The following is a 17786-nucleotide window of genomic DNA, read 5'->3' as shown; positions in this document are numbered from 1 at the left end:
TCGGCAAATTTACACAACCAATAGAAATAGCTCCGTATCGCGCCATTCGATGTTATTCGTCGCTATAGATTCTCGCGTCAGTTCAACACGAGAAAGCAAGTGCATGTAAATCGACGCGTCAAATTGACGAATATATTAGGTCATATGATATTACAAGTTATTACGTTTGTGTAACGATCATATTCGCATAAGAACTAAATATTGGTAATTTGGGACAGAGTACTTAATTCGGATGGGTTCGGTTTTACGAATTTTGCCGATGCTACATCTGAGTTGTGTCATAGTATACATTGATGCAATAACAGTTAATTACGCTACGGAAGGTAATTTAGTTCACGCCAAAGCGATACAATATTCCTATTATGTCGCATGACTCGTATTATTGTGGTATGACGAGGGGTGACATTAGATCGTTAATCACTCCATTCTTCCTAAATAAATTTTTGATTTTCAATTTGAATGGCCGCGGTGATTACTATATCCAATACCCTTGATAAATGGTAAAGGGTTAATTAATGCTTCGCACGTGATCCGTGATTTGACGTGACGTGTCGTATTCGATAATGGATGCAGTCGGGGGCGTACCTGTGATATATGCCTTTAATATCCGATGCTCCGGATGTGTAGGACTTTTTTTTGAAATTTTCGAACTCTCGCGTTGTGCTTTGAGTTTTTTTGTCGTGAAGCCATTTTGTTTGGAGTTAATTTTTGATGAGCATATTGAGTAGTCATAGCAGATGTTGCGTTTTTTAGGTAATTTCCTCCCCTTTCGTACCTTTTTGGGTTTGTTGTTGTTTTTATCGATGTTTGAAAGGTGAACTTGCTTAAACTATCTTCCTCTTACCATTTCCGTTGTAGATTTAACTTAATAATAATTTATATAAAAAAACTTATTCTTTTCAAATTTAAATTCAAAGCAAACTGTTAACATTTGCGTAAAACAAATGAGTACAGAACCATGACCAATAAAAACTGACTACGAATCTAAGATTTCGTTTTAAATTAAATGCTCAATAATAACTTTAAAATTTTCAAAAGTAACTGATAATTTTTAAATTTAGAATAACAGCAAACTATTAATATTTCTTCTACGTAAAACAAATGAATACAGAAAGACCTGACCAGTACGAACTAACCAATCATCTAAGATATCGTTTTAAAATAAATGCTCAATATATCTTTAAAATTTACAAAAATACCTGGTAATTTTCAAATTTAGAATAACAGCAAACTATTAATATTTCTTCTGCCAAGAACAAATGAATACAGAAAAACTTGACCAGCCAGAATTGGCCGAACCTAAGATTACGTTTTAAAATAAATGCTCAATATAACTTCAGACTATCATTCTGATAAGCGTACCTTTATCGTGTTTAAAGTAAACACTCGCGTATCTCTCGGATTTGCTCGACATATTTACGACATACACTTATTATTACTCGTTACTTGCTCAGTTGCTTATCCAGGTCACTTTCTATCTCAGTTTTCGCCAATCTCTAGTGACTGCCACATGACTAACTTATGCCTACAGGATTAGGACCTAGGGCTCATTGGGTTCCTATTATATTAGTGAAATATGTATTTTAACTGAAGACATTAATATAATACAATAATACAACAATCAAAATTAAAAATAGTTTTTATATTATAAAAAAAAAAAAACAAAAATTTCAATTATTATAACCAAAGACTTAAACATAAAAAATATTACAATTAAAATAGTTTTGGATATAAAAAAAAAAAAAAAAAAACAAAATTTGTAATTTAAGAACACTCTCAAAATAGAATTTCATTTGAAAATAGAATTGTTTTTTTTTCTTTCCGATCGAAGAATACAACTTTTCTTATCTGTTCGCGTTAATTATCATCCGCTTGTATTCACAAATATAATCTAATTTGGTGTATTCATTCTTACATTAGTCATCTCACACACTACTAAGACTTATTTCGATTATTTAAAGTGGAGGGGTGTGCCATCCGGGGTGAATAGATGTAAATAAATATTGCAGTAAATTAAGAACTTAATTAGGAATATCTTTGAAACGACGCTTATATATTTGTTTATGATATTGTTATTTTTTATTGGATAGGTAAATAATGAACCATCTCATAGTAAGTGGTCACCAGCAGTGGTGGTAGACCATGGCGTTGTAAGAAATATTATCCATTCCTTATAATGACTAAGTTATGTACCTACCCTGTGCTGTAGTTACACTAGCTCACTCACCCTTAAAGAAGTGACGATGTGGTAACTATACGGGTTTGCATTAAGCCCTACCACCAATGAAGTCAACGCCATTGCCAACGCGTTATTCCCAAATTCTTGTTTATGGTTTCACATGTTTTTAGGCTAATAATATCTCATTCGTATATTTGCATACTACGTAAAAGTGAAATTAAAATGAAAGCAAAATTTTAAAACTGTAATTAAAAAAACATATATTTAAAAACTTGTTCATAACGTGTTTAAAGTAAAAAGCGCGGATAAGATAAAACTAAGTACCAAATAATAGTTTAATGGGTTAGTACTAATGACAGAGTGTGTTAGTCTGTATTCTTGTTTTTTTTTTTTTAAGTATAAGTAGACCCCTCTTTCCCAGTGGGCACTATGGGCACCTTGATCGATAGGGATCCCAGGTCAAATAAAAACGTTTGCACATTTACAAAATAAAGATTTTGATGTTTCTAAATAATGTAATAAATCTGTAACTAGGTATTACAACAAAGTATTTTTTATTCGCAAATTAAATAATAATGAAAGTTAGAGGGACCCCATTATCCTAACAAGCCCAAGGCCTCCAATAGGTTGGACCCTGAGAATAAGTCCGTAAATTCTCAAATATTTAAAATTGTCACATTTATTGTACTAAAATAGTTTATTTATATTTCGAAAAAGAAGAGTGACAGCTTATTTAAATTTTGTAAACAATAATTGTAGCAGCAATTATAATTAAAATAATTAAAAGCGAATCATTATTGTCTCAAAACACTACAAAATCATCGATCATGCAAAACAATGTACGAACATAAATGTTATTCATTCAATTAGCATAATTTAATTTATGAAAGTACTTAATGTAATCGCGGAACACACACATTTGCATAATTTAAAACGCAATTAAAAAAAAATAAAAACAAATCTTATCCATTCATTTCTGAGAACGTTCTTCCGTAATCGCTAAAATCTTCACGGTTAATTTATTTTCGAGTTACATATTAAGTTGACGTGAATGCAGTTCTTTATCTCGTACCAAAAATGTAAACATGAATTTCAAACGAGTACAAGTCTGTAACAGAATACGAGGCTGTCTAAAATTTTGCTCTCCATCTCATCGCCCTCAAGCGCTCAGGGATATTTCGGCGAAACGTGTGACGAAATTGACACGCCGCAACATCAATCTTTTACGAAACGTAATATTTCATTCGTTTAAATTTCTGGACCTAAGAGTTGCTTCACATTAGTTCGCGTCGACACTTTTGTCGCTTTCGTGTCTTGCTCCTCACTGTATTGTCGTCTCGTTCTCACACATGTATCAATAGCTCGTCACTAAATAGATCGTGATGCTAATTATATACGATACCAGACAATTAAATCGTGCCAGAACCTCCAGTAAATGTGTCTCGGTCGATAGTTTTATCGGATCCCATTAAAGCGCCATCGGAATACATACGTCAATAAGCCTGCGACGCATTTGTCGCTTAACGTGTCCAATCTAATGTGAAACAGCTCTAAAACTCTAAATTAGACGTATTTTACTTAATAAATACAATCGAGTCTTTAAATGTTTTGAGATATACGTTTAAAAAATATTCAAAGTGTTTAAAAATGGAATATAATTAAATTAATCATTCGATCAGATTATATTTTTATCTCGATTTAATGTGTTTGCACTTACATAACGTTCAACATCACGTAGTTGTGGAAGTAATTCGCAAAAGTTTGACCCACTTCATTCCGTGAGGCATTAGTCAAGGTTCCGATTTTCGTTAGCGGCCATATCTGGTCCAACTGACAGTCGGTGTAATCTCGACGCCATATAAGTCTACAATTAGCTGTCATACCCATTTTCTTTGTGCACGTCCTGACTGTTTAATTGTACGTCTGGCTTTGTTTTTGTTTCATTCGATAACTGACGCTGTAACATGTGTTCAGTTCTTTGTATTGTTTCTTTTGACTGATTGGGGACCTGGGAACTTGCGGATAGAGAATGGATGAGTAATTACGAATATTTAGAAGTTCTAACGCGTTATTGCTTTAGCTAATTCATTAATATATATTTATAATTAGTGCCATGACTTTGTCTTGTTGTCGACTATGTCAAGATAGTAATATTTATATCACAATTAAGCAAACGTGAGCCTCATTTTAAAGGACATCAGATACAAAATCTTTAACCATTTGTCAGCGCAGCAGCTAGCTATAAATCAAGTGAGTACTGCTTCATTTAAATGAGAAAAACATTTAAACAAAGTCACCGGTAGGCGCGAGTCGTAATATATCTCTCGGGGAGATAAAATATAAAATGCATTTCGCGGTCAAAAAGCACTTACGAGCGTTGAAGAGTTACAAGTGCGTGCATCATAAACTATATTTGCTTGAAGTGTTTAAATCTACCTCGGTTGGTTATAAATTATTGGAATTATCCAATTATATTATATTCTCTGTAAACTGTACTGTTTCCAGTATTCAAAGCTTCCACTCGATTACTTATATTTTTATGAAGTTCTTAAGTAGTTAGTTGATGTTTTAGCTCAAAATAATACAATTCTAAGTATAATAGACGATGCATAATATCATTAATTATGAAGTTATTCAACCTCATCTCTCAAATTATACACAACTACAGAAGCTTCGGTGCATGAACACGATGTAGAACCAATCGATTCCCATTCAAAACAGTTCGAACTAATTTATGCCGCAGATAGTATCATCTACTGAATCATTTACATCACAATTAAACGTTTGTGTTGGCTTGTAATTTAATATTGTGACATGATTTATCATTTGAATCTGATTAACGAAGATATAAAAAACTTTGACGATATTCATGGTCGAGTAGTGTGAACACCGGTTTTCATGGGTACACCACTCCGTGGTCCCGGGTTCGATACCCGGCCGAGTCGATGTAGAAAAAGTTCATCAGTTTTCTATGTTGTCTTGGGTCTGGAAGTTTGTGTTACCGTCGTTACTTCTGATTTTCCATAACACGAGTGCTTTAGCTACTTACACTGGGATCAGAGTAATGTATGTGTTGTTGTCCAATATTTCTTCATTACATATTATAAAACAAAATCTCCTTCTCTGTCCCTATATCCCTATATATGCTTAAATCTTTAAAACTACGCAACAGATTTTGATGCGGTTTTTTTTATAGATAGTATGATTCGAGAGGAAGATTTTTGTATATAAAGCATGGACAATATAGTAAAGAATCACTGATAGTTTTAGAAGTTTGTAATGTGATGTAAATAAACAAATTCTGTAGTATATTTATTATAGTATTGCAACCGTGCGAAACCGGACGCGTCGCTAGTTATTTATATTATGTACTACATATATTTATATATATACTCTTCCAGTTCAATGTCACTTTGGTTATATCTTAAGTGAGGTAAGGTTCTAGGTCCGTTGACTCTACATTCTATCGTTGATCATCACGCATGCTTTGTTTTGTTGCGTGTTAGTGTTAATGATGTGGGTTCCACCGTAATTACAGGCATCGTAGACATAATACGGCCTTACGGGTCGCCTCGTCAAAACGCCTAGTGCTCCTATTTTGCAAATATTCATAATCAAAAGTAACCACTAACTATCAGGCATATAAAGAATAATGATCCCGAACAGATATTCCAACACCAATCCATACTACTATTGTAAATGCGAAAGATACTCTGTCTGTCTGTCTCACTTTCACGCAAAAACTACTGGACCGATTTATATGAAATTTGCTAGACAAATAGTCTAGAATCTGAGGAAATACATAGGCTACTTTTTAATTGGAAAAAAGTGTTGTAAGCAAAGAGGTCTTACAGGAATGTAATATTATAAGTTAATTTGTAAATATGTATATTCATACATTCCATAGAGCAAAACCGCGGGTAACAGCTAGTTTTAATATATAGCTACACATTTTCTTCCTAAACCTGATTTATTTGTTTTTTTTTTTAATGTTGTTCATAATTATTTTTATGGAAAAATTAAACCTGTCAAAAATGTTAAAATGCTCATTGCTTACTGGGAGGTCTTTACTAGAAGTAGATCTAGTTCTTAGCGATATATAATTTAAACTTTTTTAAACTCCAAATAGATTAACGGGCGATGAATTACTCTTGGACATACTTAATCAATTAATTTTAATATAAATCGACATTAATCTATTTTAAAGTCTTGAATATTAAACGATTGGAAAGCATACAACGGGAACGTATCTCGCCGCACTTAATAATAATATTGATAAACTTCCCGTGTGGTTTGTTTGATTAGTGAAAGTTATATTATCTAAATTAGTTTGCCAATTGCCTGAGTAAATTTCATACGAGTCGAAATATAATAGCAGTAATTACATGTGTTGAACGACTATTTCCGCTGTTTTCAATTCGATTATTCGAAAGCAAAAAACGCCTTTATTCATTATAACAATTTAAGGATGATAGTTCCGTTCATACTTTTAACAATCTAAAATACACGATAGGTATTTAACAAACATACCTATTCTCGAGCTGAGATGGCCCAGTGGTTAGAACGCGTGCATCTTAATCGATGATTTCGGGTTCAAACCCAGGCGAGCACCACTATATATATATATATATATGTGCTTAATTTGTGTTTATAGTTCATTTCGTGCTCGGCGGTGAAGGAAAACATCATGAGGAAACCTGCGTGTGTCTAATTTTATCGAAATTCTGCCACATGTGCATTTCACTAACCCGCATTGGAACAGTGTGGTGGAATATGTTCCAAACCCTCTCCTTAATGGAAAAGGAGGCCTTAGCTCAGCAGTGGTTAATTTACTGGCTGTTACTTTACTTTATTTTACTTTACCTATTCTCGAAGAAAATTAAAAATTGTATCACGTAATGTTCTTAGACTAATACGGAATTTAATTTTACCTTAACTCGTTCTAAGAGGCCAGCCTTATTACCGTAATGAGTTAAAGTGGGTTTCACAGCCATATAATTTATTCAAAATAAGAAACTGCGTAATTGCTACATATAACAAATAAAATTCATAAATAAAAACCAATCGATGGTTCCATCGAATATGTTATTAATAATTTACAAGCTATAATAAATTTTAACCATTGGAAATTTGATAGGAGCACAATAAAGGTGAGCCAGCAGTAGTCGACGGCCAATCCATCAAACGTCTTAGTACTATGGGTACAGTTAACCTGCCTCCAATCCAATCAGACTTTTTGCTCGATGTCAACGCCCGCTCAATAACTAGACGAGTGAATAGAATCACTTCGTAGACATATACAATCGATGCTAATAAAAAAAACATATTAATCCTCTCTGTTGCACAATCGAACCCTCGAGCGTAATTTTTTTGCACGAATTGTTTTTGCACGATACGCAATTATGTATAACGATTCTAATACATGTTCTAAATATTTAAAATGTCTATATTGATCATTGTCGGGCGCTTTTCGATAATGAAATATAATAACTTTCTAATTCGATTCGTCGTGGGATTTCCTTCGGACATGGTACACTCGTTACACTATCGACATCTGATTATCGGCACAATAATTATGGTCATGCCATGAAGCGTCCGACGTTTAAATAATCGCAAATCATCTTCGATCGGGCCGCTGTGTTCTCGGAAATGCAAATCGATATGCTTAAATACTATACTGAAGGGTCTTTAGAGAATCGATGGTGTAATATTCTCGTTACCACCTCGGTTCGTCGATCGCTAACGAGCCGCGCACGACGGCAACATGGACAGTGGGAGATTTACGGTTTCGTTGGCGAAAAAAAATACCGTTCGTGAACACTAAAACTTTTTGGAATTTTAAGAAGATCTTGTCAGACACGTATTGTTCAACTCCCTTAAACTTAAAAGAAGTTCCTCAAGAACAAGGGAATACTTAACTCTCTATCAAAGCCATCATGCTTTTGTCGCCAACGAATCCCGTTGAAATTAAAAAAAAATGAATGAAAAAGAATGAATTGGTATTTCATTAAAACAGATGTCCGATGGAGATAAATAAAGGCCCCATTCAAATTGCGCACTCGAAATGCAAACGAGTTGAGTGAAATTGGCAAAATTCTGGCAAACGACGCCGCACGGACGATACGGTGAAATTTTTCCTTTTCTCCAAATGGAATTGAAAATATTGTGGCATCAGACATGTATCGATATCTCAGAAGCGTAAAAAAGATCCTCACTAATTGAAATCGTTTACAGCTTGCATATTTGTCGAAGTCTTAAAATGAGTATAATTACTATTGCAAATACTATCAGTAAACTAGTACCAGTCTACTTACTATCTATAAGTGTAATGGGTAATAATATTTACATTATCATAACAAACTAAAGTATTATTAAATCTATTATGATTAGTGACTCCAAGTCATAATTTTTTCTCACTTCTACTGGGTCAACTTAGACAGTTCTTTTGTTTAAATAAATCGCTTGATGACATCATATATTATTGCTGAATGATTTACGGTTTTGTTGATGTGGCCTTTGTTGGAAGTTGCCTTGTGACAAGCGCACTCCCTCCGAACCCTGAGGGTATTTAGGATTATCAGACCTCACTTTCACCTCTGATGAATAACTCGAGCCCCCATCCTTGTGACTTGCCATCGACCTATACAAACCTTTTCTCTTTCATCGCTCTCTCCTCGTTGTTTACATGAAATTTCATTTCAAAACCCTCTCGTTAAAGTGTCAGTGTAATGGCGATCACGATGCTCGAGAATTTACTGCCTGTGTCGCCTCTCGGCGGATTCGGTACTCCATTCCGGTCGGCATTTCTGTCGACAGATGAATTTGTGAATTATCAATTTAGCAATTACGTATCGATACATGTATGTTATTACGGCTCCTTTGTATTACATTGCCCGAGGTTGAATTCGATTTATTAATGAATTGAGTAGGCGCTTTCTCTGGGGTCAGACATTGTTAGGCGTATGGTCACGCTAATGGAGTGCCCGTAATTCAGCGTCATCACTGTGCGGATTTCTCTGCTGATGGATAGCATGCGCCAGTCCCCCTGTCTCGTTAGCGTTTGTAATCGATTCTTGGTTTTTGTCGTTATTTGATTACGGCTTGCGTTTAACATTATCGCCGCTCGATGTTCGCGTCGCAATCTGTTAATCGAAAACGGCGATCGCGGATCGAGATTAACGACTCCCACTATGCTTACAGGAGATAGTTTTTATTGGTGCTGTCTATTAAATTAGTTAAGATTATGTATTTATGTTCTCATTTGATGTTGTCTTGCATTTTACATGATAATAAAAACTATCAAACATTTACCGCCGATACTGTTAAATTTACGTAAAATAAATAATTTAGTAATTTGATACGAGTTGCGACATAATCTTTATTGTTTATAATTGTGTATTGTTATAGATAAATGTCGGTAAATAAATGTCTTTGTTCCTTAGTCGTACTAACGGATACATTGATTCCAGCACGGCGTTTGACCCTAGGTCTTGAGATATATACGGCGGGCTGGTTGTGTTAACAGACGAGAAATACTGTTATTATTCATGTGTATGTCATTTGTTTGATTAATAGTTATTCAATTATATTTGAAGGAATAATACAACTGTTATATTGAATGTCATAGTGTTGTTGCTATGTTTTTCTTTTATTTAGCCACGGAGCGTTTTATTGATTCGTGTATAGATATAGTTTTATGGGAGAGTCATAGATTTTTTATCCTGAAAAAATGCGTCACAGCATAAAGTCAAGGTACTTCATTCTTTAACGTTTAAAAATCACTGAAAACAAACGTTTTGACATTGGTCTTTTTTTTTTGAATGTTGCCAGTTACTATTATTCGTAATTCGATTTTTTATTACTGTTTTCTCCTGTTTTGTTTTACGTATAGTAAGGTCATTATATTTTTGATATATAAATATTTTATCTTAACATAAAGCAAACTTAACATAACACAAGTCGCAGTTCAAACCAAATGTTCATGGAAATCGCATTGTCAATGGTTAAAGTTTACTCGTATGGAGTAGCGCGATGGAGGCGATAAACGTACCATATACGGACCACACACGCTCGCCTGCATCACGATGTAAAGGTTGAAACATATTATTAAAACGCACAGTAGCACAATTAGTAATTATGTGGCAAAGTCCGTCAAATAAATATATCTGAAATGCATGAAAATTTTAATTTTGACAGCATTGGATTGTGAATTATGGAAAGCTTAAACATATTTTTAATTTGAAAAAAATCAAAAAAAAATTTTTAGTCATAAATTGACTAAAATTTAATAATTTTGGGCAAACGTTTTCTCTTCTCTTCCATGGTGACATATTTAAGTTACCTCCCATTCGAAAATGAATGTTATACCTATTAACAAAAATATAACATATAACCATTCAATAGTAATGGTTTGAAGAATCGATTTTCAAAAGTTAAAACTGACTTGGCTCTCCCTATTTCAATGACGTTTAATTATTTGTTATTTCATAAATAATTCTAGTTATTAATCCGATGACCTGCATGTTTTCTTAGAATATCATCATGATTCCTAAAGTCCAGTCTGAATGTGGCATCATGGCATGTTTCATAACGTTTAATGTGCTCGACGTTTCTCAAGTAACGATTTGTTTCTAGCTTCGTTCTTTGATCTCTCGCTTCGTGTGGCAATACTTACCGTTCGCTCGCCGTGACCGTCTTGCGGAATATATCTTATATTTTTGCTGATTATTTAGATCGGCTTCCGTTCTCGTTATTTTTGATTTATAAAATATATGATGGTCTTATATTTTAAAGAGCGAGACAAAAATGTGATCTCATATTTCTATCTCGCTCTATGTCTGATTATAGAAATATTATTATTGAAATTAAATTAATATTTTTGTGATGAAAATGAAAACGTTAAACTACTGCTAAAATTTAAATTTGGAAATTACAGTACTATTCAAATAATTAACAATGTTCTAAATTTAATTTTCTTAATGTAATAATATAATTTATAAAACAGAGAAAACTTGAAAATCTAACCTCTTTTCTTCAACACAAAATGAGTCTTTATTTATCAATTTTTGAAATGGCTTAAGCCGTCATTTCAATCAAAGTTAAAAGCGTTACCAAATTAGCTCAATGAGTTCTGAACATAACGCTTCCTGTTTCTTACTTAAACGACTCCAAACACGTCCTTCAAGACATTTGTTTAGTCTTGATTCGAGTGCTCTTATGTAACTAATATTAGCTTCTTTCGAAATGAGTTTGTAGTTATTTATTTTTTTAATTTTAAATTAGGAATATATGTATGATCTATTTCCTCTTAAACGAGGTTTAACATTTAATTTTTGAGGCGATGGTTAGTTAATTTAATAATAACAATTAGTCCCAGAAAAATATACCTAACCTATACACTCCAATCTAAATAGCATTTTCTTATTTTTCTGCACAATTTCAGATTCATTATTTGTTCTGATTTTATGGTATGAATCAATTTAAGCCAAGTCCAAATACAGCCTGAGTCACTCCAACCAGCTGTTACCTATTATTTTATTGTTATTGTTTAACTTCGAACAATTTTATAACCCTCAAACACAACATAAGTATAACACAACGGAATAATATATTTATTTTAGTTACATATAAACTCTACCAAACTGATGAATTGATTAATTTTCATAATATGTACATACGTCGTTTCAACTTTATTATCTCGTCCACTAAAAAACAAAACAGCTCTAGATTATCTCTTTCGATCATATGAATTATTTTTTTTAAAGAGTGTAATAATTGTGTTGTAAATGAAATAATATTGGAATCAAATGGACCCTGAGGTTAGACTGTTCAAATAAACAAGCTCTTTAACTTTGTACCACATATTAATCATTAAATATTGCACCTATAACGAGCGTGCAAATCAATAAGTAATAATTCGTTACCTTTTTATCATGTATATGTTTTTTTATCGATTATTACGGCTATTAAAATTTTATGATCTTATCTAATGTGATAAGGTTATAATGTATTAAACTTTAAACTCATTAGTAAGTGGAAAATATATTTTAACTAGCGGCCAATCCCGGCTTCGCACGGGGACATAAGTTTTTTTTAAATATTTTTACCTTTCATTTCTATTTTGTTTTGTTGTATTTATCCGACATGTTTAACAATTGTCGTTCTATTTCAACTTATTTACACAAAACTATCCTTATGCATCTCTCTATTAGTGAAAATCGCATGAAAATCCGCTCAGTAGTTTTGGAGTTTATCTCGAACATACAGACAGATGCGGTCGGGGGACTTTGTTTTATAATATGTAGTGATGATTAGATATAATAAAATTATACGGGTTATACATTGCCTAAAATAGCCATGTCGGCGTCGAGTTGCGTACTTCAGCCATTTTACGATGTCATAAGTTGACACAGTTCGGCTCATATTGCACGAGGGTCTTCCTGGCTCGTAAACCATCTGTATAATACTATCGAGACACGCCAGTTACATACCACCACGCAACGTTGAATTGAAACTAGGGTTAATTGACCTTATCGTAATGTTCTTTGTTTGAACTTATTACATTACTACTGAGATGGCCCAGTGGTTAGAACGCGTGCATCTTAAACGATGATTGCGGGTTCAAATCCAGGCAAGCACCACTATATATATGTGCTTAATTTGTGTTTATAATTCATCTCGTGCTCTGCGGTGAAGGAAAACATCGTGAGGAAACCTGCATGTGTCTAATTTCATCGAAATTCTGCCACATGTGCATTCCACCAACCCGCATTGGAACAGCGTGGTGGAATATGTTCCAAACCCTCTCCTTAATGGAAGAGGAGGCCTTATCTCAACAGTGGGAAATGTACAGGCTGTTACTTTACTACTATACTTTTACTTTATATAACTAGCTGTCGCCCGCGGCTTTGCTAGCGTTTTAGGGGTTGGTTGTCACGTGTAAGGCAAAAGACGTAGCCGATGTCCTTCCCTGGAGTTGAAGTCACTTCACACCAAATTTCATGAAATTCGATTCATTGGTTTGGTCGTGAAAGTGAGGCAAACAGACAGACAGATTTATTTTCACATTTATAATATTAATATAGATTTGAAGTTATTTTTTTGTTGGTTCAATTGAGAATAATGAATTGTTAAGTGTACTCTTTAAATATACCACCTCTGAGATTTTGTACTCTATAGGAGAAGAATATGAAACAGAATATAAGCACGTTGCTTAATCGCGAATACATGTACATGCGAAAATAAACCCGACATGTAAAACTTTCCACCGACGACTTTTTAAAGTCTATCAATCCCACGATCTTCGGGAAACGGGCTCTATCAGTCTATGGCGTGATATTATTTCTCTATTTGATGCAATTTAAATTTAGAATACCAGGCTAAATTCTCGTGTAAGTGCCAATAATAATCTACTTACCTAATTTAACTACGGTATAATGTAAGCTACATTACATACTCAAAGTTAGTAAATATGTATATGGGTATGTATACTAATGTTAATTCCATTCCATGTTATAAAATACTATAGTAATATAAATTTTGTAAATCAAATAAATTTATTTATGAATAATGAGTAGAAAGGCTAATGAGCACATAAATAATATTTAAAAAATTTAAATTTGAAATCCAATGTCATTATACTTTTTTTGAATATCCTCAGTGGCGTATATTTTATTATTGTGATGATAATAATATAAAATTCTAGTACAAAGAAATATATATTGTCCTTTTGATGATGTATGAGAGCAATACATAAAAGCCTTTATCCACTCGACATTTACCACTCAGGTTAGTTCAATCGTTTACCCTTTTCAATGAATTGTAGGTGACATATCGTCTTGTGTAAATTCGACTTTATCTGATAAGCGGAGGGTTGACAGAAGTAGGTAGAACAATTGAACGAATTATTTTGATATCTTTGTTCTTTCCATTTCATAGAAATGATGACACCGATCGCTTTATATAACACTTGAAAGGAAGTTACCTATATTTCACTGTAGATGACAAATATTTCTGATAAAGTAAAGTATTATTGATACAATTGTAAAATATTTTCTTGTTGTTTTTAAATGGTTAATTTGTAATCTTGAACAAAATCAATCAAAATAAAAATAAACTTTATTCAAGTGGGCTTTTACAAGCACTTATGAATCGTCATTTTTACAATTAAGTGAAGCTACCACCGGTTCGGATTTAGATTCCACCGAGAAGATCCGGCAAGAAACTCAGTAGTTACTCTTTTTCGACATTAAAAAAATGCAAAGTCATGTTAATTAGTATAATTATTTAAATTAATATCATAACATTGTAAGATTTACACATGATTCGTCCACTTATTTTTACGAAACTATTAATAGTTCCTTAAGGAATTATAAGTATAGTATGACACAAATTAGATGTAGCATCGGAAAACGCAATGGAATGAAAATAAGACCAATTACTGCCGATTTACACAACCAATAGTAATAGCTCCCTATCGCGCCATTCGACGCTATTCGTCGCTATAGATTCTCGCGTCAGAGAAAGCAAGTGCATGTAAATCGAGGTGTCAAATTGACGAATATATTAGGTCATATGATATTACAAGTTATTACGTTTGTGCAAAGATCATATTCGCGTGAGAAATAAATATTGATAATTTGGGATAGCTTACTCAATTCGGATGTGATCGGTTTTACGAATTTTGCCGATGCGACATCTAAGTTGTGTCGTACTATACGTAAAACAATAATTACTCGACCACTTTATGAAATATGAATTGGTGCTCTTCTGAATAAGGATGTACGCCACGATCTAGAACAGGTCAAATCCGTTTTTAACGAGCCATGCAGGAAGCCCTAATTCTATAATTGTTTGGAAAACATCGTTTAGTCGGTAAGAGCTTTATGGGTGCGGTTTGTTATCGTTTCTAATTTAGCATACTATTCTTGACATTAAGATCCTAAAGTGAGATAGACAAGCATTCAATTTCACGATATTATTCTCAATATTACTAAGAACAGATATAGAAGCAATTAGTTCTTATAATTGACAGCAATCAAGATTTATTAAAGCAACCCAATATTTAAAATGAAAATATAATAGATTATAAACTATTCGAACGAATTTATGATATTTCAGCGAGTTAGATAAAATTTACCGCTGAACCAATTGAATTTATGTATTATTCTTAGAATAGTCAGCTACAATAGCAGATCTATTTTTAAAAATGTAAACGTATTTAACATGATTCCACCATAAACCGTACCAAATTTACAACGTTGAAGACTTAAACCTAATCGTCGTTTAGGTTATGGGAATCAAATTTTATTATGTTGTTTCCACAGAAGTTGGACAAGTCACGATATTATAAATGTTGAACGACCGACCCACACGCAAATTTAACACTAAGTAAACGTAATGGTCGCGACCCCCCAAAGATACCGCTCAATGTCAGCTACCTGTTCATGGTGGTCCAATTTTGTATCGAGTAAATTATATATGGGTATATTCAAATTAAACGCAAACATTACTTGAAGTTTAAGCATAAAGACAAAGTCATGAATCGTCGATGCAAGCCAAGATTTTCAGAAGTCTGCTGCTGGTGTGGACTTAAATGCTAAATATTAGCATTTCTTTATCAGGTTACCACTAAGGACAAAAGAAAATAAAATGACGATCGACAGAGCTGGTCGTCCGCCTGCGCCCCGTCGGACCTCAACATACAGAAGCTATGATGAACTCGGTATTATAGATAGAGGAAGGCCTCTTAGATATAGGCATGGCGGTGTCGAAGATTTATCAGGAATTGAACAAACCCGAATCCCAAGATCCTACAATCCACACGATTTAGACGATATAACAGTTATTAGCTCGGAGGAAATACCTAAACCAAAAAGGAAAACTATTGAAGGTTTGGCGAATGGATTTAGGAGAACATTCTCTGTAAGAAGCAGAAGGGAACCGGAAGGTATTCCTTTAGATACGTACAGTGTCACTTGCGAGGAAAATTTCGCGACCGTAAGAGGTGCCCCCTTCGGTCGACGTAGGTCGTTATCGAGGGATAGAGGGTCGTCGTTGCTGGGTAGAAGTTCTTCAGAAGGTGACGTAAGGATACCCCTTCCCCGTGCACCGCCCGCCAATCATACTCCTAGACTGCATCGCTGTCTGCGGGCCCTCGGAGGGAGTTGGAAGAATCTTCTATTACGTGAGTCCTCGAGACATGTAGCTTCAGCTTTTTTTTCATTAACTAAACATTGAGCTAAAATTTTTAGGATTGTAGGGCTTAAATTAACCCCTCAATTAACCGTGTCTAAATACGTAACGTATGTGTAAACAACTTAACCTTTAAATCCGGTTACACGTCTCGTTATTCTTTTATTTAAAAGGCAGTTAACCGTTGACCGCGCCGCGTTGAGCCACCGTTGAGATAATTAATAGTGCGACGGGTCCAAATGATACGGCGTAGCTTAAATAGTTTAATTCTGTGATTAAACTCAAAGCCAAAACGAATTGAACGGTTTTATTTTATGTAAATATAATGTTTTAACTGTAATTGTAACTGTGAATTGGTAAATTAAGCCGCGCACCGTGTAATTACTAAATTATATTAATAATTTCATAAATGTTGCGATAATATAGCAATTAGATTAAACTAGCGCTCCAATTAAGTCAGATTTCGTTTTAAGTCCTGTCATTTTTCTAGTCGAATATTATGCTTCTTATTTGATATAGGTATGTTTTTTAAATCGAAATACGTCAATAATAAATCTATTGTTTAGTTATTTCACTTAGAAATATCTATTTCATTATTTTGTATATTTCTCTTCTAATTACTTTTCTAATTTATTTGTAGTGCATTCGTATTTCTAATGTATTATGATAAAGTTTTACTCATGATATACATTTGATATGGTATCTAATCTTTGTAATGTTATTGACAATTATTTGCTTCTATTTCGTTTTATGTTCTTAAAAGTAATGAATAATCAAAGATACTAATTAATACATATACTTGTATGTGTTTGTTTGTATTATGAAACTAATATGCACCCTTTTAATCTTTGAACTATAATTATATGTAAGAAATATTCGAAACACTAATATTTGAATGTCATAAATGGGCTACTTGATAGCAAGTAATGTTGCTGTCGCTGTTAGATCATGGTTCAGTAAAGAATCGTCAAAGCGTCCTCTCATTACACTGGCTTACCTTTACAAACGAAACAGAAAATCAAAGTGTTGCACTGAAATAACTGATGAGTGAATTGAAACTATTTACAAAGCAGTACAAACGTGGCACAAAGCCGTGTCACCAGTTTTGACTGATTATATGTACTGTATTCAAACACGAAATGTACTGTATCTATTTTGTTACATTATGTCTTATGGTACAAGATTATGAAATAAAATTATTACAACTACTAGCGACCCGACCCAGCCTCGCACGGATGCAATAAATAAATATACTTAATAGAGAATGTCAAAACTATTAGGTTTTTTAAATATAAAATATATTTAAAAAACCTACGTTTTATATACAAAAACCTTCTTCTCGAATCAGAACATTATCGAATTAAAAGAACGCATCAAAATCTGTTGCGTAATTTTAAAGATCCATGCATACATA

The 17786-nt window shown here is 33.4% G+C and overlaps 1 protein-coding gene across 6 annotated transcripts in view; it reads left to right on the top strand.

Moving 5' to 3' along the window:
- Positions 1-17786, top strand: part of LOC124529601 (caskin-1) — a 300989-nt gene that overhangs the window by 171512 nt on the left and 111691 nt on the right. For 3 of the 6 annotated variants that reach the window (XM_047103397.1, XM_047103396.1, XM_047103398.1), the window contains exon 2: positions 15802-16364. The exons of the other annotated variants lie outside the window; for them this stretch is intronic. In XM_047103397.1, coding sequence (XP_046959353.1) covers positions 15830-16364 — 535 coding nt within the window. In that variant the 5' untranslated portion in view covers positions 15802-15829. The remainder of the gene's footprint in view (positions 1-15801; positions 16365-17786) is intronic. 6 annotated transcript variants of the gene reach the window in all.

This window comes from Vanessa cardui, chromosome 5, assembly GCF_905220365.1.
Source record: "Vanessa cardui chromosome 5, ilVanCard2.1, whole genome shotgun sequence".
NCBI classification, from domain to species: domain Eukaryota; kingdom Metazoa; phylum Arthropoda; class Insecta; order Lepidoptera; family Nymphalidae; genus Vanessa; species Vanessa cardui.
This window is presented reverse-complemented; position numbering and strand designations above follow the sequence as displayed.